The sequence below is a fragment of the Hippoglossus hippoglossus genome, chromosome 18, assembly GCF_009819705.1.
Source record: "Hippoglossus hippoglossus isolate fHipHip1 chromosome 18, fHipHip1.pri, whole genome shotgun sequence".
Taxonomy (NCBI): domain Eukaryota; kingdom Metazoa; phylum Chordata; class Actinopteri; order Pleuronectiformes; family Pleuronectidae; genus Hippoglossus; species Hippoglossus hippoglossus.
Genome location: NC_047168.1, coordinates 2,551,252 through 2,573,611, shown reverse-complemented (window position 1 = coordinate 2,573,611; position 22,360 = coordinate 2,551,252). Strand labels below are relative to the sequence as shown.

At 41.7% G+C, this 22,360-nt stretch overlaps 2 protein-coding genes across 8 annotated transcripts in view; one reads left to right on the top strand and one right to left on the bottom strand.

Moving 5' to 3' along the window:
- Window positions 1-15,537, top strand: part of pde5ab (phosphodiesterase 5A, cGMP-specific, b) — an 80,580-nt gene extending 65,043 nt beyond the window's left edge. For 5 of the 7 annotated variants that reach the window (XM_034615097.1, XM_034615099.1, XM_034615096.1 and 2 more), the window contains exons 13-22: window positions 1,323-1,469; window positions 3,911-4,036; window positions 4,718-4,812; window positions 4,925-5,012; window positions 8,803-8,903; window positions 9,486-9,563; window positions 10,144-10,207; window positions 13,312-13,386; window positions 13,545-13,628; window positions 13,821-15,537. In XM_034615097.1, coding sequence (XP_034470988.1) covers window positions 1,323-1,469; window positions 3,911-4,036; window positions 4,718-4,812; window positions 4,925-5,012; window positions 8,803-8,903; window positions 9,486-9,563; window positions 10,144-10,207; window positions 13,312-13,386; window positions 13,545-13,628; window positions 13,821-13,940 — 978 coding nt within the window. In that variant the 3' untranslated portion in view covers window positions 13,941-15,537. The remainder of the gene's footprint in view (window positions 1-1,322; window positions 1,470-3,910; window positions 4,037-4,717; window positions 4,813-4,924; window positions 5,013-8,802; window positions 8,904-9,485; window positions 9,564-10,143; window positions 10,208-13,311; window positions 13,387-13,544; window positions 13,629-13,820) is intronic. The other 2 variants (XR_004616942.1, XM_034615094.1) reach the window with 2 other exon arrangements.
- Window positions 15,538-18,010: 2,473 nt separating this feature from the next.
- mad2l1 (MAD2 mitotic arrest deficient-like 1 (yeast)) lies at window positions 18,011-20,670 on the bottom strand. Its single transcript, XM_034615202.1, has 5 exons — window positions 20,495-20,670; window positions 19,521-19,667; window positions 18,966-19,086; window positions 18,616-18,719; window positions 18,011-18,485 (listed from the first exon to the last, which is right to left on the bottom strand). The coding sequence occupies exons 1-5, from the start codon at window positions 20,556-20,558 to the stop codon at window positions 18,313-18,315; spliced, it is 609 nt and encodes a 202-aa protein (XP_034471093.1). The 5' UTR covers window positions 20,559-20,670; the 3' UTR covers window positions 18,011-18,312.
- Between the last annotated feature and the right edge of the window lie 1,690 nt (window positions 20,671-22,360).

The window sequence follows — 22,360 nt, the reverse complement described above, 5'->3', positions numbered from 1 at the left end:
TTTGTGTGTATATATATATAGAGCTTTATTTGACATTAGTTTAGATATTTATGGGAAAGCCCAGATCCTTTTGTACGAAACTCCCATGTAGAATATGGCTCCAGTGGCTTTCTACACAAAAACATGCGAAACACTAAAGTACCTCCCCGCTGCCGGTCTGGGTGATGATTTAGTTAATTCGCTCATTTGCATGTATGTCACCGATTTGCTGACTGCTCACTGAGGCAGCTGTCCAAATACGAGCCAATCGGAGCAGCCCAGCTTCCTCAAGAAGACACCATGTGACCCTCTCCACAGGTCGTGCTCTGTTCTCCTCCTGTGGAGAAGTGGCTGAACTAACAGCCTAACCTGATTAAGTGGCCTCCCTCGGGTGCAACTGGGAAGACGCGTCACTTGGTATCTAGGACACAGGCTTGATCTTTTTGGGGGGGGGTATATTCTGCCCAAGAGACCGCGACGTACAGTATGAGTGATACACTGTGGACCAAAAACCCTGTTTATTTGTCAGTTAAAGGATTAGATGTCACTTTTGTAATATAGAAAATTCAGAATTTAGAAAATGATAACCGTGTGATTACTAGTATTTAATCTGAATGAGTGATGGTGATTTTTCATGCTTAGACCAATATATCTTGATTGCCCCCTGGTGGCTGGCTGTAATATAGGTCATGAACCCTGCCTCATCCATGTTCTCAGATAGGACACGGACCAAAAATAGTCTGTTATTTTAGTTCGTATCACACGTTTGTTCAAGTCTTCATGTCTCTGATAAGTTTGGTTTTAGTTAGGGTGAAATGTCATGATTGACAGCTGAGACTGATTTGTGATTGACAGCCTTGGACCTTGACAATGAGGCTCCACACCACGATCACGACCACTGTGCAGACTGGCTCCAAATTACATCACCAGGGCAAGATGGCCACGCCCATAAACAAGATATTTTGGATTGATTTTTGTACAGTGAGAGAAAGTGGAGACCCAACGTCTCTCATTATTGACAGTGCATTATCTTATCTTGTCAATACATTGCACCTTACCTGTTGCTTTATTCATTCGTTGGTTTTGTTATTTTCTAAAAAGATTACATCGTACAACAGGGTAAAAAAAACAAATTCTAACACTTGATGTGATAAAGGACCCTTACTGGCTTTTCATCCGCTAAATCATGGTGTGTCTTTTGCCATGTGTTCTTTGCGCATCCATGAAGATGAAAACTGATGCAGATGATACACTTTGATATTCATGTGTGTGTATGTCACTGTATCTGCAGCCTCTCTGCATTTCCCAAACTTCATAAATGTGTGTTGTGTGTGTTTTTAAAGGTAGCCACAATACCGTCTGCCCAGTCGCTGCGTCTCATGGACTTCAGCTTCAGCGACTTCGACTTGTCGGACACTGAAACCACGTTGGGCACCATCCGCATGTTCGTTGACCTCAACCTGGTCCAGAACTTCCAGATGAAGTACACGGTAAGAACAGGCCTCGGGTGATAGTAAAGTAGATTATAGTTGACCCTACTGAAGCATTTGACAGTAATACTCATCTTCACATTGTTCTGTTCATCCGTCCACACTAAGGCACACAGAATGATATATTAAATCACAAAATACCAGGACATATTTTCATGGAATTTCTCTGCAGAGGATTTGTGGGACGTTTTGATGATATGACATGACACTTCCCCTGGGCCAAGATTTCCACTTGTGCACGAGATAAACTAGAAATTGATATGTCATAGTTTAATAAACAGGTTACAGTAACAGTGACCGAGTGTATCCATTCTCCGTAGTGAATAAACACTTCATATAATGACTTTTCTCTAACAGCAGCCTGCACTACAAACAAGTGTTTGTCAGCGGGTAAGAGGAGCATTATTATCAATTTGTTGATTATCCACCCAGTGAAATGGCCCTGTTGGGTGTAATCAACTTTGTAGCCACTGGGGGCCACACTATTGAAGTTTTAGGCATATTTGTAATGGTGATAATAGTATGATAACAATAAATGGTCTACAATAGTATTTGTGTACACTGGAATGGCCATAGTCAGCCTTTTTAAATTGCTCACATAGGGGCTTTGAGGGGATCTTCCACACCGCAGAGACTTAAATTTAATATTTCTTAATATTTAATTACTGTTATTGGTGGTGGTGGTAAAAGCATTTCTTTGAAACATATATTGATTCATGACTTCATATGTTAACAAAAACAAGTATATCTGCCAAATCACCATACACAGAAGCATCAGGGTCATTAAATATGAAAATCTGAAATCCAAAGATGAGCACAGGTTGTTTCTCGTTACCAAACCTGCATGACATTATACCACAGTCCTCAAGGCTTTGTTATTATGGTTTATAACGGCAACATCACAACAGACAAGAACAGCTCAACATACTGACACGAACTTGTTGTGGTTCTTAGTACGTCATGGAAAAAGGCAAGAGCAGATTCTCATCGTATTGATGCCAGAAAACAATCTGCTCCGCATTGTCGGCAGCATTAGACCATTACCACGCAACTGTGAGTGAGTGTGTGTAATATGAATGTGACTGCATTTACTACTGTGTTAACATCTGTGTATTTGCCTGCGTCCTTAAGAGAGACCACACACACACACACACACACACTCACACTCACACTCACACACACACTCTTCCCTCCATTACCACTGTCTGTCAGACCCACCGCTCTGCTCATCAGAGTCCCGCTCGGCGCCAGCACCGCCCAATTTGCTGGTGGGTTTTGGCTCACGTCCGCAGCGCACTCTCCATGTGAAGAGGTCCTTGTATGTTGGTGGCTGACCTCCGGAGTGCCTGCGGAGAGGGGCCTCATAAAGAGAGGCTTTGATTGGAGGTGATTAGGTTCCCTCCAGCAGCGCAGCCTGTCAGTTTGACGCTCACACTGGGAACTGACACACCGACCACCCTGGAGCATCACATCCCAATTATTTCATCACCTATTCATTGTTGTATCGTCATATTATGATCTTAGGTCAGTGTGTAATCATCCCTGTGGAGAAGATTAACTGAAAATGAATTGCTTATTTGATTAGCTGATTGACGGTTTGTTTTAGGAGCTTTACTCACTGCGTGTTCACAGTGAACATGTAGTGTGTAGCAGCACAGACCAACCAAGCACAGAGCATTGATTTGCTGAGAGTGTGCTGAGTCTTCACTTTCAGAGGGGACAAACTTCCGGACTCTTTGCTCATCACGTTTCCTTTTTCCTTTCCTCTGTATGGTACATGTCACTCCGCTAAACAGAAATCAATAAACACATCTTATTTATGACTTTCATTTGTCTTTATGCAGCATGTATCAATAGATACAGAGATGTAAGGGAATGGTGTAACTGTGCCGGAGCTCCAGACCTTCCAGGTTCACTGTATGTTTAGCTTGTTTGTGGTAAATTAATTAACTGCGTGTGTAATGTGCAAGTTCAATATATACTGACTTATCAAAAAATCATAACTCAAATCTGTAAAAACCTTTTAGCCTCTTTCAGCTCATTGTTCTGGATTTACACCTGTGATCCAATTGAGCCCAAACAGTTCTCTGGAATATCTTTGACAGACGCAAAACAAATCGAGAAACCTGTTCTAATGATGGAAGACAGTTTCGGAGTCGGTGTATAAACAGGATTGTCACAATCTGAGGTTGTATTTATTTCCAACAGTAAACACACACACAGTTAGAGACCAGCTGGTGAACATGGTGGAGTATTTAGCAGCTAAGTTCTTTAGCAGTTGTTGGAGAAGAAAACAGAGCTCAATGAGAAAGAATACGGGCCTTATCGTTGTGCACAAAAACAACCGCAAATGAATGACAATGTTTCTCTATCTGGGAGATGAAGATGAAAATGGCTTGCAATGGTTAAATAGATCTTTGTGCATGTTGTCTCCTCTGCAGAGTATATGCCAGTGGGTCCTGAGTGTGAAGAAGAACTACAGGAAGAATGTGGCCTATCACAACTGGAGGCACGCCTTCAACACGGCCCAGTGCATGTTCGCCCTCCTCAAGTCAGGACGCCTACAGGTCAGTGCAGCCACTCGAGGTTTAGGCTGAGCTGATTCACTAACTTCTCTTTTTATCGAGAAGGTAATCGAATGGATCGAATTCTGACAGACAGGCAATTTGTTCCATTATTATCTTTGCGCTGCTTCCATCTGCACGACCCATTGACAGAATATAAAGATGGACAACATGATGGTTCCCCAAAAGTGAGGCTGGCTGGAGTAAGCCATTTAAGGTAGTCCTTATCATACCGATGTACATTCAAGTGCAAAATCTTCCAATAACTTTGGTTAGTTATTTGATTCTATAAAAATGGGCTGAAACCTAATGATTGACAGCTTAAACTGAGTCACAATTTGTGGACCACATGTACGAGTGGGACCTTGATACCGCGGCTGCATCCCCCGAATGCTACTGCACAGACTCTGGCTCCAAATACTCAATATGGCATATTTTGGCTTTATCTCTGCATAGGGGGAGCAGGTCCATCTTTATATACAGTCTATGGTACTATCGTGAAACAACGAGAAAAAAAAATTATGCCAGTTGATGGTGTGTTTTGGAATATGTTGTATATAAATGATTAATAGCTTATTAGGTAAATTATACAATACCTGTATTGGTTGGCTAAATGTTTTTTTTTTTTTACCTCTGTTCTATACGTCCTGTTTTCCTCCCCTCTCTTCATCCACCTCCTGACAGAATAACCTGAGTGATCTGGAGGTCTTGGCTCTGATGATTGCGACTCTCAGCCACGACCTGGACCACAGAGGAGTCAACAACTCCTACATACAGAGGTGCAGCTTGAGTCAAATATAAGTCATAAGTACATGGATATGCGTGTGTGGGAGGCAAGCGTAACCACTCTGTGGGTTTCTTACTTCCTGTGTGTGTGTGTTTGGCGTCCAGGAGCGACCACCCACTGGCCCAGCTCTACTGCCACTCCACCATGGAGCACCACCACTTCGACCAGTGCCTCATGATCCTCAACAGCCCTGTAGGTGCACCCACTCCCACACTCCCACTGGTGTAGGAAGCCTTTCAGTCCACTCATCATTCTTCTCAATGCTCCAATTAGACGAAATCAGACCTAGATGGTTTCTCACTTTTTCTAACAAGCAGTACATTTCATGAGGTGCTTCATGATGCCTGTGATATGAACAGAAATGGATTTCATTGTTGTTCCTCTACACCTTATATATATATATATATATATATTTTTTTTTTTTTTTTTTTTTTGAGTATCGCAATATATGTGTTATGGTGTAAAAATCACGATATTGATATAGCTTTCATTTAAAGATTTGTGGTTCACTTTGTGATGTGTTTAAACCTTCAACTGCTGGAGATAGCAGTGTTGTAATCATTATAAGCCATTGACTCTCCCGCTTAAAGTATTTTAATACACATGGTGCTGTGTCCTGAATGCGATGACAGTTTTCCTAAAATTAGATGAAAAAATTAAATTATATTGTTTACAGTATCACAATATATCGCAATGTATTGAATTGTACTCCCTGTATCATTATATTTATCATATCGCTACAGTCTTGCAAATACACAGCCTTAAAGGTTCAGTGTGTAAGATTTAGGTGAAAGGGATCTATTGGCAGAAATAGAATGGGCCTTTTATATTTAAATACTTTATATTTACATCGGGAGCAGGTCCTCTCTACGGAGGCCGCCATGTTTTTTACAGTAGCCCAGACTGGACAAACTAAACTCCTTTTGAGGTTTTTATGACAACTGAAGGTTTCCAAAGGTTCTCTGTCACGTTTGGAACGGGAGGGTGAGGTGAGGGGTGTTCAGCTGCAACATGCAACTTAACCACTAGATGTCACTAAATTCTACACACTGAACCTTTAACCTCAAGGCAGTGAAACAACGCAATATCAACTCTCCTTTTAGCTCCTTTTTGGTCTCCACCAACTCCTTAGAAATATATATCTGGCCCTTCAGCTGCTGAATGCTCCGACGTCATCTGTCCGAGTTCAGTGGGTTTATCAGTGCATTGCTCCCTGCAGAGGCTGAGAACGAGGTCAATGAGAGCAGTAACAAAAGCAAACCAGCACAATTGTGATTCAGCAAATCAAAGCATTGAGCTAAGAGATGCTACAGGGCTCTGCTTGGCTGAGAGGGGGACTACAGTTTGACATTGGATTCATTTTTAACATAGGAACATTGATTTAGACAGTTTTTTGGATGTCCACACTGAACCACGTGACTCTGTAATGCGAAAGGTGCAGTGTCATCATCACTGTATCATAGACAATTATTACCCGACTCTGCAGCCCTGCTAAGCGTTCCTCTTGTGCATTGTTTTGGCTTTATAGCCCATTTACGGTATCGGCCTGAGATGCACTCGTCAACCCCACCGGCAGCTGTTTCCCGCAAAACGATCTGATAAACACAAATATGATCAGAGGTGCTGCACGTGCTCATGTAGTGCTTCTGCCCTGACTGACCAGCTGCCCCCCTAAGAAAGTTACACATCAAAGGAGGAGTTGGCACCATCATTGTGGATGTGAGCATAGTGGCAGGAAGACAGAAGCTACAAACCCCCAAAAAACATCCGGCAGATTGTCTCCTCACACTCAAGAGTTGCTCCTCATCACAGTTATGCAACGCAGGACATGAGTTGTGCTTTCACAGCTGCAGCGGATTCAGTGAGTAGCAGCTGAGCTCCTGGCAGACGCATTCAAGAGGCTCCCTCTCCTCATGGTGTCCTAACTGACTCCCAGCCAGCCTCAGGAACGACACACAACACTGTAGGTCTCAGATCTGCAACCGTCCTACACCAGCAATTGTCCATGTTCTAGCCTAATGGTAAAGATTTGAGTTTAAGGCCCGTCATGGTTTCTCTGATGCGGAAGTCAATCCATTGCCAATTCCAAAATACCACTGTAGAAACTGATAATTTAATAACTGCCCATAATGTAATGTGGAAAGTAATCAAAACTGGTAATATAATAGCCTTCCTCTAATGCAATAAAAATGTTGAGCATTTAAAGCAATAACTTTTTCGTGTAATTTAATAAGTATTATGTTTATCCTCACTGAAGCCTTTTATGCATCGGGAACCTGTCAGTGCCAAGTCATCAAGTCTCCAAATTACATCCCTCACTGGCTTCCCACCTGCCAACAGTGAGGCTCGCAAAGCCTGGCCAAGCTGCAAGGCCCTTCTGCCAGGGAACTGAACCCAGCTGTCAGTGGAACCAAACGTTTTGCTTTGTGTTAACTTCAGTCTCTACTAAGTGGAGATCTACGCACAACTAGATTTAGCACCTCACAAACTTCTTTTGACTTAGAGATTTAAAATAACATTTTACAAAAGTAACACAGTAACTTAAACTGCACGTCATTGTGTTAATATCATTTGAGTTAATAACAAAACAGCTTGAAAGCTTTTGAACATGTATGTGGGGCCTAAAAAGGTCAGTTCATACCGTAGACTCTGTATAAAGATGGATGACATGTTGGCTCCCAAAAGTGAAGACAAAACATCTGGAACGCCCCCCTGGTGGCTGGGTGCAGGATAGGTCATAAACCCCCGCCCCCTCCATGCTAGCTGATGGGACATGTCAAGTGTCAAACTAAAAAGTTAAATTGCACAAAAGATACATTTGTCAAAAAAATGGTTCTGGTCATTTTAGGTAGTTCTTATCACACTGATGTATGTTCAAGTGTGAAGATTGACAGCTGACAGTGACTAGCGATTGGTTGAATCTACGGGACCTCGATACTGTGGTTCCACTCCAGGAGCACAAGACTACTGCATAGACTCTGGGTTCAAATGACGTTGCTAGTGCAAAATGAGATTTTTTATTTTATAGGAAGAAGCAAAGACGTGTTGTTTATCTTTACTTTATGATATAGCATAGAATTTCTTGAATAAACTAGAAAAAACGTATAGTCCAGTTATTTACCGCTTATTTACCGGTTTACAGACCTAAGGCTTTAATCTTGAAAGTGCTGTACAACAGTGGATTTACAGTGTAGGCCGTTACGTAAACAACGTTATCTGTGATGTGTGTGTCACATAAAACTAATCTGGCAGAAACAACATCTTCAAAGTGGGTCACAGTTCAAATCAGTTCAACCTCAGGTAGTCGGCGCTCTCTCCACAGGAAAGCAATAGCTTGATATTGGCTGTTGACGGGGCCCTAATGCTGTTGCCTGCTTGCTGCAGATTTATTATGCCCCTTCTGCTCATTTTCCAGCTGCTAGCCCGAGCCTACCACGGAACACTCTGGTCGCCCAATAAAACACAGTTACTTACAGCCTGCTCTGATCTTTATGGCCTCAAAACAAACTACACACACTCCCGACTCCACAGCACCACTTAACCTCACTGGTGCTGGACACTTTTAACACACAGACACACACACACACACCTTGTCGCAGACCTTGTCGCAGGCAGGGTGATAATCACACACTCTGAAAAGCACTTGAAATGGACGGGACGTGAAATGATGTGTCAACACGCATGCATATGACCACTCAAGACATGTGGACTGGATTCGGTTGTTAGATTGATTTTGGCGTGCGAGAAACTTCTGTCTGGCGTTGTCATAGCAACCCATGGTCGTCTATCACAGTGCATACTGCGGTCAAGCGCATAGCATTTACTCCTCAGAGGGTAGCCATCTCACTCTCCATACTTTATTACACAAACACTGGGGAACTTTCACGTGTGTACTCTGTATGAGTGTAAATCATTGAATAACACGCAGGGCCGTTTCTGAGCTCACAGATTTTTCTCTGCTTCTTTCTCTCTGTCTCTCCAGGGAAACCAGATCCTAAGCGGTCTCTCCCTGGACGAGTACAAGGCCACTCTGAAGATGATCGAGAGGGCTATTCTGGCCACCGACTTGGCCCTGTACATGAAGTAGGTACCAAATGTCAAGCCCAGATGGAAATCTGACTGGAGAGGGATGGAGAGGGGGGGATGGAGAGGGGGGGGGGGGGGGGTTGAAGAGGAAAAGTCAATTTAGGCAGCGCAGGGGAAGATTAGGGAGGTTATCGACTAGTATTTCCAACAGGGGGTAGTTCAGAAAAGTAAAGCAAAGCAGACTCATCTTGTCATTGTAGGGCGTTGAAAGTCATTAATGTCTCTTAGACTGATTTCAAGTGTTTTTGTTATTCTGGAAAAACTAAATAATGGGTTATATTCAGGTGTCATTTTGTGGATATTTTGTTGGCTGTATTTTTGGAGTAAGAAAGGGAGAAATTAAACAAAAACATACACTGCAATGTTGTCAGTAACTTCAAAATCTTCAAAACTTTAAGCTAACTCTTAGTAAAATGCCTAGACTAGACTTTTAATGTGGGCTTTAATAAAAATTACATTTGCTAAATTACACTTAATTTAATTTATTAATTCTGACAGCAATTTGATTCAATTTCAGAGTTTACGTCATCCTTTCAAGAATGCGTTGTGTCTCATATGTGTGTATATGTGTGTTGTCAGGAGGCGAGGGGAGTTCTTTGAGCTCACCAAGAACAGCCAGTTTGTTTGGGAGGACGAACATCACAGAGATTTACTGAGGTGGGTATGAGGACCTGGTCACACATACGCAAATGCAAATAAAACAATAACTTCCTGGTACGCTGCTAATCCGCAGCATGGCTTCGCGTGGAGTTCATAAACTAAGCTCCATATAAGCTGTGGGAGCTGTATGTCGAGAAGCAGCACTTGGCTGTTGTTCTTCCATAAAAAGTTCCAACACGAAACTAGTGTTGCCAAATATTTACAGAAAGCAGCTAAACCCTGCTCCAAAAGTTGCTAGGTTGCGTCGGAAGCAAATTTTGGCATATTATTGACATGACAATCAGCATGTAAATATTGTTTTAAACTATAAATCAAGCTAAACTTAACTGACTGTAACTACTTTATTAGCCACTTGCTATTGTCAAGATGCATCTTAATCTGCCGCAGCTTTCTAAATATTTTTTATGAGGGTTGTTGAATAGTCTTTAGGTGCTGGACTAAATTCACACATGTAGACTCCTTGAATTGTTTGAAAAGTTCTCGGTTGGTGACTTTTAAAAGCTGCCAAACATGTTAACTGATCCCCTTGTTGTGGGTCTGTGAAGATCAGAATGTGTCAATGTGTCTCCCCCTTCAGGTCAATGCTGATGACTGCATGTGACATCTCGGCCATCACCAAGCCCTGGCCGGTGCAGAAGAGGGTAAAGAAAACCAGATCTCTTTACAGACTGTGTGTGTGTGTGTGTGTGTGCGTGCATGTGCGTGCATGTGGGCGTTTGTGCCTTTTCCCTGCAGCTTTTTGGCCAATTTACAATTTTTCTCTCTTTGTGTTTTCCTTTTTTAAATATTCTGAAATATGTCGTTTTTCAACAGTTTCCTTGATTTCTCAGAGAATAACTTTTGGATCTTTATGAAAAATAGTTGGGTGTGTGCGATTTGGTGCAAATCTAAATAAGAATCTGTATCTAGTGATTGTGGTTTCCTCAGGGGACTGATGAGCCTTGGCAGAGGTGTGGACTCTACTGAGTACTATTCAAGTTTACTTCTTAACTCCCTGCTATTACAGCTCTCTGCTTGCTCACACACACACACACACTCATTGTTCTCCTCACCCGTCGTGGAGCTGTGTCCCCATCGCCTCATCTCCCGGGTGACCTTCGTTAGTCTGCACCTCGTTATGAGCCCCGTGCACGGTGGAGAGTGCTTCAGCTGTACATGTGTGTGTATGTGCGGTTGTGCTCATTGGCAAGTGAGCGCTCATTAATGAGAGCCGTCCTCAGATGACACCTCTAAAAGCATTCACAGCTGTAAACGTGCGCACACATGCAAATAGGTCCTCACTTAAACACACTTACACAAGCATCTCATCTGGATCTCATTAAACGTACTATAAGGATTTTTTTTACTGGTTTTGAGACGGTCTCATTTTGTTATTGCTGCGTCTTTGCGACCTACAACAGCAGAAGGAGACAATCGGGTAGAAAACTGACTTTTTCTAAAAACTATTTTTGATTTTCTGTGGTCGGGTCGGACGAAGCGATTTACGACAGGGTTAGGGTTAGTGTAGGAACCTTACCAAACAAAGATATAACTTTCTCATATTACACATACAAATCATACAGCAACAAAAAGATACATTACCTCATCGCGCACATCCTGCAAACAGCTTTTGACTGTCCTGTAGCCCCGCCCTGATTGAACCAATCCGCTGTCAATGTGGTTCACCTGGCCTGGGGGGGGGTTGAGGTCCTTTAAAAGCTCGGGATCAGGAGAAAGTTTTTCTGTGACTCAACCTGGCATTTTTTTTAATTGTGCCTTGAGTTTGTGTCTTGTGTTAATAAATCCCATGGTTGTGCTTGTTTCGAAGGTTTTTCTATACTTCGTTTGACTTGCAGTTTGAATAGGATTTGACTCGGTCTTGAGATAAGACGGCTCGGTGTAAGGATCCGTGTGCTCTCACAAGTCCTTCACTTTCTGGAGCTTTGTCTGCTTCTCAGGAATTAGAATGAGGAGGCATCAGCTGCTGCATAAACACTCCATTGTTTCTGTGGCAACTGCCATGGATTTGTTATTTAATGTGGATAGCTGATGAATGACTAAATTACATAAGCAATGTGTTATGCATAGAAATACTAACTTTTAAAGTTAACCATTTTTTTCAATTTCGATCTTTTTAATTGCTTTGTCCCAGTTTTCTTATTAGTTTCTTTAGCAGATAGTCATCATATTCTGAAATTGTAACTTGTACAATGTCATCAAATTATAATCCCTTTCATATGACATGTTAGTAATTGGCTTTATATCTTTTATATTTTACTTGTACATTTTATATAATTCTGTCCTTTTCTTTAAAAATGGATGAAATTGTGGAAATGTTGACTCCACGTGTTGATATCACACCAAAACCTATAGTCTCAGTTCAAAGTTAATTAGTTAGAGTATAACTTTTTACCCACCAAGTAGTTGCAGTAGATCTGGCAACAAGCATCATTCCTCCTGCAAATATATCCTAATTTATAGCTCTTAAGAGAAATGGAATACTGGACTATTCTCTCAAGATTCTTGTCTTGATCTAGATTCCTTTCGATGACCAATGAGCCAAACAGTGCTTGACCAGACTGATCATGAACAGGCACCATCCAAAATCAACAGATAAACGTTCAGGAATCCAGTTTGTCTGTCTGGCTGTTGCTGGAAGTCTTATCAAACAATATCTGGCCAAGTTATTTTCACACGGAGCTGACCTACTCCGCTATGTGCACATAAAAACGTTGGTATTTTGAATGACATGAGGTTAAGTAAATAAAGACAAAGTTACTTAGCCTCGCCTGTTAACATTTGCCTCGTGATGGGTTTAGTCAGCTATAATAAGCTCGCTCTCTGCCTGAGTCCCCCCCCCCCCTGCACGTCCTTAGTGCTGAGCCTTGATTGCAGTCTCAATCAATGAGCTGCACATTGCTTCAACACACACGTACACACAAAGTGATACTGATTGGAGCCTGAGGCTGCAGTCAGACCTCATTTACCTCTCTGCACACACACGGAGAGCATTAACTTAGTGGGGCTGCCACTGCCAGACCTCTCCCGCTTTCTCTTTGGTTTGTTCTTCACGCTCAATATACTGACTTGTACCTTCAATTACAATCCTCCTTTCTTGCTGTTTCCTACATCCTGTTGTTTTTGCTTGTTTACTCAATCTGTTGCCTTTCAATCTTACCTGCCTTTGAAAATACAGTATATGTTTAGTCTTTTCCAGACATTTCAGAATATTAAAGGTTGACACTGTTGATTCTGGCAGCAGCAGATGTATTTTGTTGTCTCCATGGCATGATGTCCCAACTGTATTCCCAAGCTCAGCCTTGTGAGGAGTTCATTAAAATACATCCACTGAAATTTAAACTGCCACAAATATGCCAGAGTTTCTGAGGTTAAGTACAAAGACAAAGCAGAGCTTTGATTTGCAAAGCTAAAATGTCTTGGACTTACATCCAAATCAAACTGGGGATTTGATACAGACGATGACAGAGAAAACTGAAAGCTTGGTTTGAAAAGTAAAGCCTCGATAGACTTTGTGTTTAACCTCAATAGTTTAACATCAATAGTTGGGCTCACATAAAGATGTAAAAAGAAATCCTTGCCAATGTCTTGTACTAAAATGTGATTGGAAACAAAAGGGATTTTTTTATACAAGTATATTCATGTATTTTGCTTTTTGTCATGATCTTTTTCCCCCACCTGAAAGAACACATCTGTTTTAGGTTAAAGATTCTTTATATAACTTGTCTTTCTCTTCCCCGTAATGCAGATTGCAGAGCTGGTGGCCACTGAGTTCTTTGAACAGGGGGATAAGGAGAGACAAGAGCTAAACATTGAACCGATTGTAAGTATTGTCACTTCAGAAGATACTGTATTTTGTGTGATATGGGATGAAATCTCTTCTAAACAGTACAACATATGCTGTGGTGTGCCTCAGGGATCTGTTTTGAGTCCTCTTGTCTTTAACTCTTTACGTGTTTTGTTTCCACCCCTTCACTTTAGGACCTGATGAATCGTGAGAAGAGAGATAAGATACCCAGCATGCAAGTGTCCTTCATTGATGCCATTTGCACTCAACTATATGAGGTAATTGGAAAAGCAAAAAGAAATGGTGGACGTTCACCTTTTTATCATTCTCGAGTTAGAAAGACACTGTCAGTAGGTCTTTCATTGTGAAGAAATGTGAATCAAGAAGTTAAATTAATTTTGAATTTGTATTCAAAAACAACCCTCATTTATCTTCCTGTTTCAAATGAATTGTATTTGTCACTGTCACAGACTTTGGCTGGCATGTCCGAGTGTTGCTCCCCCTTGTTGGAAGGATGCCAGAAGAACCGGCAGCACTGGAAGCATTTGGCTGAGGATTGCGAGAAGGAACTGGTCAACGGCTTGGTGTGATCCCGAAGCCAGTTTGGCTTTTCAACCTACACTAATTTCCAGGGCTTTCCCTGTTCAACCTGGTCTCACAAAGTTTCATGAAATTAGCATGATATACATATATACACATGAAAGATCAAATATCCTTTGTGAATGGAAAGTGACCATTACATTTTTTAGATTATGTTGTGGGGAAAGAAAACTCTAGATTTTGATAATGAAAGGGCAGATTCACCTGCATTCAACTTTCGAAATCTTGGAGCAGCTTCAGGTCCCAAGTTGTGTCGAAGGGTTCGATAAGACTTTTTTCTGTCTACTTAGTTATTTTCATAGGTAGGTCCATCCTTCCATTTTGCAATAATGAGGTTTCACTCACCAAGTTCCTCATTCGGATCTGGGAATACAACATACTAACTGGGCAAGGCAGCTAGCACTGGTGCTAACTTGCTTCATTAGGAAATATAGAACCAATATACATTCAGAACTTACCTGGTAGTGATACCGTTTCTCACTTCTCCGAGACCTCTCTGTTTTATGTTCTGTCTGTATAGAAGTTGAATCGCACAACTCCAGGTGTACGCACGGCGACAACGTGTTTGTCCTCCATTTCCGATCTTTGACGTCACAACACAGCATCACGCAAATTTTTTCAAATCAGAAGTGTGGGAACATTTTGGTCATATTCCCCAAATTTCTGCGAGCATTTAGACATCAATTACTGTATCGCTACACGAGGAGACAGACATTGTTGTCCATAGAGCCTGACTGCAGATGGCCCATGTTTTCTTCCCAGATCTCAACTTTACTGAGTGCATATAAGAAATGGTCCGACCTATGAAAATAAGAGCCAGGCTGTAATACCCCTTGTTTAATACCTCTAACAAATTCCTGCAGCTGTTAAACTCTCACGACAATGAGTGCGTGAGAGTGACATGCTTCATTTCCTCAAGCTTTGTGAGACCCCTCTTCTTGTCGTCACTATTCACTCACCAGAGACAATAACAGAGTCAGCACTAAGCTATATTTATTACAATAGCCATTTTTATTTTTGCACAGAGTGGCTTTCATCTTGAAGTCTCACACACACTATCTCTCACGGGTAGTGAACCTTAGCGGCGCACTGAATGGTGAGACATAGATCCTCAGGGATCAGCACCATTCCAGTGGGCTACAGATATTTACTATATACTTTACAGAGTGTCACAATATTCTGATAAGCTTGTTCCATTATGTCTTTAATCACAGCAGACACACTACAAGGGTTTGAGTCTTTTGTATCGTTTTTTTTTTTCACTCATTGTCTTAACTATTGCATATTTATTTTTGTTTTATATATTTATTAGAGTTTCTATATTGTAAGGTCATCCATTTGTCAAGAGCACACGATTCTTTATATAAGAAATGTAGTTTTCATACTTAAAAATCCCATCTCTGCTTTTTTGAAGGATCTTTCTTAGGAACAACTCTTTGCAGATGACATTTTGAAATGTACTGTATTGTGTTATTTGATTTCTACTTTTTTTTTTAATGTAAAATAGCCAAAGACTAGGCCCGCAATTTCAAATGGAAATTGGTCTAGATTCTTCCACTGCCTTGTTGTGATAAAATAGGACCAATTCACAATTTCAAAAAAAAAGTATATATATTTTATTTGTCCACATCTCTCTGATTCCATTAATGCCTTTCCCTGAAAAAAAAAGGATGTTTTTTACGTCCTGTTTTTATAACTGAATGATGGAGCATCGTTCGGATGGAGGACAGTTGTAATTCAGTACTTTGATGACACTTGCATTTGAGCCAGCGGGGGGGAACATTGAGTGAACTTTTTAAAAAACCAACAAACAGCACAGAGGTGTCATAATTCCTATTTGCAGAAAATCCGACTCGCTGTTCGGCAAACACACAGTGACATCAATTTACAAAGACATTATTACATTATTAATCTTTAAATTCATTTGATTCAATTAGGGTACAAGAGTTTCACTGAAGGTTAAACAGACTGGCTCATAAGGTTTCTCTTGAATTTGATAGGACGTTCACGCACATCGAATATTTCTGAATGTATCGGGGCTACAGTTTATGCTGACACACTAGAAATCCCACTCGGTCATGTGCAGCAGAAACCACTGCTGTCTGATGGTTCTGCTATATTACCGATCTGCGGAGACGTGGCCAAAGGTTTCAGCTCACGGTGCAGTGGTTCCCAACCTAATGATCAGGACCCTCCCACCACCACCCCACCCCCAGGGGTCCCAAGATTAATACGAGGGCAAAGATGGATGGAATAGAAAAACAGTTGTTGTCTAAAGCAGAACATTTTTCTCTGATTTTTTGCCTTTGTCATGTGAAATACGTGTTTCAACAAATCCTTCAAATTCACCCATATTTGTAGAAGAAAAAAAATCACTCCTTGGTGGAACAGCTGTCTTGAATGTCCACACGTGGACTGAGAGCTTTTTGGTACAAACAAAAACAAACCTGTTTTTCAGCAAACCCATTTTCATCATAACAAAAGAAGCCAAAGTTCTCATATGTGGCATTTAAGAGCTTTGAAGAAATATTTAAATTGGGAATAATTTAGGGGTGCATGATATTATCGGGGCTGATAGAGGGAGAAAGATTTAAGCAAATAATTCCAATGATGTTTCTATGTCAGGGAAAAAAGATTGCAAGTTTTAACACAACAAATCTTATGTCACCTGAAAGGTCGTCATGTCAGCTCAGCTGTATGGAAGAAACACAAAGCAGCTGTAAAAGAAGAAACGGACCACGGATTTGTCCATTCAACAGGCATTTGAAAACTGCAAGAGGTTTACTAGAGACAGTGGAAAGGCTAAAGCAGTCCACGACAAAATCGGTTATATCATCTATCTATCCATCAATCCAAAGTTCCTATCGGTTATCAGTGTCACCCGTGAGAAGCAGGGAATTACCGGTGTTCTGTATCACCTGAAAAAATCCCAATCGTGCATCCCTACATAATTAGTTATTAATCATAATTATAATTGAGCAAGACTGTAATCAGCTACTCAATTTCAACTTGTGTACTGAAGAGTTTTCCACCGAGACATAAACCATTTGATACGTTGCGTTTCTAGGATCTGCTGAAGTCCACACTCACCAACCTGTGGTGAGCTTGTTTCATTTGAAGGGGCCGCAGATGAAAAAGGTTGGGAGCCACTGCCACACAGAGAAGGAGAATAGTGCAAGCAGCAGAGTTCTGCCCATCTGGAAGGGACTTCACTGAACAACCTGCGTCAAAAATGCCCCCCCCCCCTGTGTTTCTGTTCGGTGATAAGCAGCAAAGGGTTTCTGCTGGATATGTACCAGTGGATAACAGTGTGTCAGCAGAGCTCTAACCACTCAAACACAGGATTTCACCTTCTGCTTTGAAACGTAGATCCTGAGTTGAATTTTTTTTTCATTACCATTTTTTGTTCTGCATAGAAAGGGAATGAGGTTTCATAATGGAGGAGACGTCTGTCATCAGTCCATCACTTTACTGCTCTGTACGCACAACAGGTGCCACCCATGTGCATTTTTACTAACAGCAACAAACAGGCCCTACAGCCTGGTCTTCACTAAAGCACTTTTGTAGACGCACATGCTCAGAAAGCTTGTTTGTATCTGTGGTTGTTTTGTACTTAGTCTGCAGGAGTGGGGTACATGTGCCTGTCACCTGACCTCTGAGCTCGTACGTGAAGATTTCCTCACTGCTTCAGTCTCTGGCTTGTTTCAGAGAAGTTTGCTTCCCTCCTTGTTTTGTTGCATGTACACGAGAGGGCATTACACCAGAGAGGTTTTTTTTAAATAAAAGACAAAGACTTGTGAGTTGTCTACTGCAGGTGAGAGAATCTAATATGCTGATATGGTACTGTGATGAAGGAGGTGTTCCACATCTGCAACTGTCGACACCACTGAACACTGTGAGCCAAGTAAATGGTTTGTCCCATTAAAGAATAATGCTTATTCTGTGTATTGTTGTGTAACTCAGCACACTACGAAGACAACTCCGGACTCAGTTTGTGTTGCACTGCCACCTTGTGGTCAAAAGCTATAATAGCTTGAAGAACCTGGATGATAGACCGAAATCATATGGATTTTTTATTACATTTTATAAAAGTTGTACATAGAAATCACTAGCTTCTAAAATAGAGCTTGACAAGTTGAGAGTAAGAGGAAACAACATTGGAGAAATCAGACAAACCACTTTTTAGGGTAATATTTACATCAGAAAAGACTGAGGAGCTCGTCTACACGTTCCTGTCACGAAGGAGACGAGGTGAAGTTCCGAGAGAGGAAGCAGGAGACGACAGTGAGATAGGACAGGGCAATGTAAAAAAAATCTACTGTTTTCTATAAAGGACACTGGTTGGTGCTTCATGGCGGACGTTTAAACGGCCTCGCTCCTCTTGTAAGCCACCATGCTATTCACTTTGTGGATGGAGGTGGTGAAGGAACGTAAGCGCACTTCCTCCGATTGGTCGATTATGTGAGGCCCCGACTCCTCCCACATGTCCGGCACCACCAGGTCTTTGTCCGTGTAGACCAGGAGGTCAAACGCACCTGGGAGAGGAGGTCGAGGGCCAGAGGGTGAAAAGGATTAGTCCATTGATATTTACATGCCCACAATCTAAAACTAGAGGAATCAATAAGGTGAAAACATCTGCAGGTAGATAACCACAGGGTTACTCACATGGTGTCTCCAGCAGCGGCAAGAAAGAAACGGTGGCTGTGATCTGTCTGATGATGGAGCGGATCTCGTCATGAATGGTCTTAATGGACTTCTCTCTGGGAGCACTGGGAAACACAGGGGAGCTCGGTTTAAAAACATTATCTGAAGAACTGTGGCCACCATGTACACATGGGCCTGTAGGACTGTGTTCATTAAGAAATTCGGAGTAATTATGCTTTTAAATGTTACAAATCCATATTAATTTATGATTATTTGTCATATAAATTCAAGAGAAGACTAAAATTCTGTTCCATCCGTTTAGAGGAGGCTGTTAGTTAAACCACAGCCCCTGAAACCGTAGAGGAGCTGACCTGCTCTCCTTGGCTGACTTGTCGCACTCGATGTCAAACTGCCATCTCTCCAGCACCTCGTTGGTTTCCAGGCACGTGATCACCAACACCAGCTTCTGCACCGTGCACTCAAACAGCCAGTCTGCGACACAGAGAGACACACAATCACTGAACAGCCTCAATGGCATCTAATGGAGAACTGTCCAAGATAAAAACAGTCAAAGATACACATTCGTTTACTTTTTTTCCCTACTATGACATCTTATAGAGGGGATTAATTACAAAAATAATAAACATTACTCAAACATTGTTAAATGAAGCCATAGTTTCAACCTTTATTGGGTAACTACACATTTGATTTCACTATAGGAATTATGTATAACTCCTTATTCTCTTTCATAAGATCCCCCATAGCATAATTAACTTCAACTCAAAGTGACTGAACTCAGTTTCTCTCATGTTTTTGTTCTTGGCCCTTACAATGAAATGCCTCTGGGGAAAAATTGATAAATAATAATAAGAATAATGGGGCTTTTGAAAATGAAGCCAAAAGAAAAGCCCTGACTCTGACGTTACCTTTGAGCTGAGACACCACGTTGGTCAGGTAGTCCTTCAGTTTGTGGTCAGTGGTGAGCTGAAGGCTCATGTCGTAATGGGTGACTCTGGTGAATGTCTCGGCCGGATAGATGCCTCGCTGGTACAGGATGCTGTTGATGCCGAAAGCTGTGGTGGAAAGAACGAATCAAAAGGGGGATTAACATGACAAAATATGGAATACATAAACAGAGACAGTTACGAATAGGGCAAGGGTCATTGTGGTCGATAAGAGGCGTCCCTTCGCCTCCTTATTTAAAGTGTCAAGCTCCTTATCCTCTTTTAAAGACACATTTTTGAGGTGAGTTTTCTCCTAGTTCTTATCTTACAGACTAATTAATCATTTTACGAGGATTTATTTTATCTCGTTTCTACTCTTTTCTCATGTGTAGCCTTTTCTTATATTTCTGCATCTGCTTTTTTGCTGTGTGATCTTCAAACTGCATTTAAAAATTGTTTCCTTTTAATGTTTCCTCATGTTTGCATTGTTGTCTTGCAGAGCACCGTATAGCTGTGTTCTCAGAGGTGCTATACAAATGAAGTTTATCCTTATTTATTATTTTTTGTTTAACTATATGTCAGACGAAGCATTCTAGCTTTTCTGAACGAGACAGTGAATCGTTAATGTTGGTTAATGATACTCAGCACAGCTCTTTCTCCTGGGTGTTTCATTCTTCACGAGTGAGCTCCACGGTGGGCGGTGCACACCACGGTGACAGTTTAAATGTGAACAAACGCAAACCGACTGTGGTTGGTTGTGAGCTGCAATAAAGAGAGTATGAAAATAAAGAGTATGAAAATAAAGAGTGTGGAAATACAGAGTATGACTATAAAGAGAGTTTTCAGTGGAGCTCCGCCTGAAGCTACATGTAGCATTAGCTCCGACTGGCTGCGTGTCCGCGGCTTCACCACGAACCGTCGCTTAAATCCCAGAAACCAAACCCGTGCATACTCACAGAAGAACTCGGCCACCAGCTCGGCGCTTCCCTTCAGAGTGATGCCTTTCAACGTGCTCGTCATGTTTCCTCACGCTTCTGCTGGAACTCTGCACAATGAAGCTCTTGCTGTGTTTTTTTCAGTCTCTCCTTCAACTACCCGCCGCCCAGTTTGAATTCTGTCAGCTGACCGACGCTGCGCATGCGTACAGGGTTCCGGCGCATGGTTGATGACGTAATTAGCTGCGCTTACAAGTATTTGGCACTAGAGGGCAGTATAAGTCAAAGTCATACCACCCTCTTCTTCAAGATTCAAGATTCAAGATTCAAGATACAAGATTCAAGATACAAGACTTTATTGCCATGTGCACATCAATTACATTTAGCAGTCGCTGGCAATGGAAGTGCTTTTAATGTACTGTTTTAGTCGTTCTAGTTCTACCTACCATCTCTCTATATGGTATGTTGATTTTTAAGTACTTTAAAATTAACCTTTTATTTTTTACTTGCTAGACACCAAATCCAAAAATAAAACACTTTTATTTTTCTTATGTTTAAGAATCACCTCAGTGAATATGGATATGGTAAAATACTCAGAGAACTCTATGAAAGCTATGAAGACTGTGCTGCGATGCATGACCTTCCTGACCTCACGATACTGACATTAGAGCATCTTTAAATGAAGGTAGTGCTTTGAAACACCTTAAATACTCAAAATTGTTGTCCTTGTTTTTCTATCTATCTATCTATCTATCTATCTATCTATCTATCTATCTATCTATCTATCTATCTATCTATTTCAAACAACGAAGACACACACCACTCCTTCATATCTGTTTTGGATAGAGAAATACATTTTGCTCAATAACAGTAAAAAAACAAGGTTTCAATTTCCCATTAATGACACACACCAAAAATGTGAAAAATTGTCTTTTAAAAACACTTAGAATAATATTTTAGTTCCGCCTCACACATAAATCCCCATTTGTCCGTGTATCCGTCACCTGCGTGTGCTATAAAGCTGGAAACCCCGCTGCCTCCCCACCAGCTGAGGGAAGCGGTGACTGTAAAACCCCAGTGCAGTGAAGTCATCGTACAGAACATCTTTCACAGCCTTCCTCTCGCTCTTTGACAGTTTCTTTTTCCTTTACCACAGGCACGCTGCCATTCATCACTGGCCCCCTCAAAAAGCCCCATGAACACCAACATAAAGGGAAACGGCCAAGCCCCCCCACGTGGGACTCCAGGAGGCACAGAGCTGAGTTGCGCCGAGGACGTTCAAACAACCTCAGTTATAAAGCATCCAACACCCTTCTATATTAACAGGGGAGGTGCTGTCTACTTCCAAAACACACAAATACAGTTTACATGACAAGGTTTTAGTAACTGGTTTCAATCTGCCGCATTTGGGTGGAGACCTTTGGTTGTTCAAAGAGATAAACGTTGTAATATGAGTAATAAATCTAAATCCCATCATCCCGCGTGCTTTGGGGAAAACTTCGCAGTTCATATTCTTTCGATGCGTGAGATTTAAGTTAGTGTGTTTTGAATTATACAAGCCGGGTAACACACAGCGGCGAACACAACTTACTCAACAGAGGGTCGTGCAAAGTCAAACCCCTGGAAGAGTCGTCGGTTGGTTTGTGGTCACTCTCAACCGCAGGCCTGGCTGTGGGATGGAGAGCCGAGCGTTTACGACACTGACTCTGATCCCAGTGTCACTCTGACAAGTCTCTGCTGGTCTGAACTAGCAGCTCCACTCCGCTTTATATCGACAGACCTCAGCACCGCCACAGTCGTGTTTCATAACAGAGACTGTGGGCGCTGGCAATCGGGCCCCGCTCACAGAAAAGCCTCTCTATCTGTCTGGCATCATGAAAGTGATAT

Excerpts from the sequence above, each read along its gene's own strand:
- mad2l1 (XM_034615202.1), bottom strand. The coding sequence starts at position 20,558 with ATGACGAGCACGTTGAAAGGCATCACTCTGAAGGGAAGCGCCGAGCTG. Across the intron at positions 19,668-20,494 it reads GCTGGTGGCCGAGTTCTTCT|CTTTCGGCATCAACAGCATC; the intron begins GTGAGTATGCAC and ends TTTCCACCACAG. Across the intron at positions 18,720-18,965 it reads AAGTCAGCCAAGGAGAGCAG|TGCTCCCAGAGAGAAGTCCA; the intron begins GTCAGCTCCTCT and ends TGTGTTTCCCAG.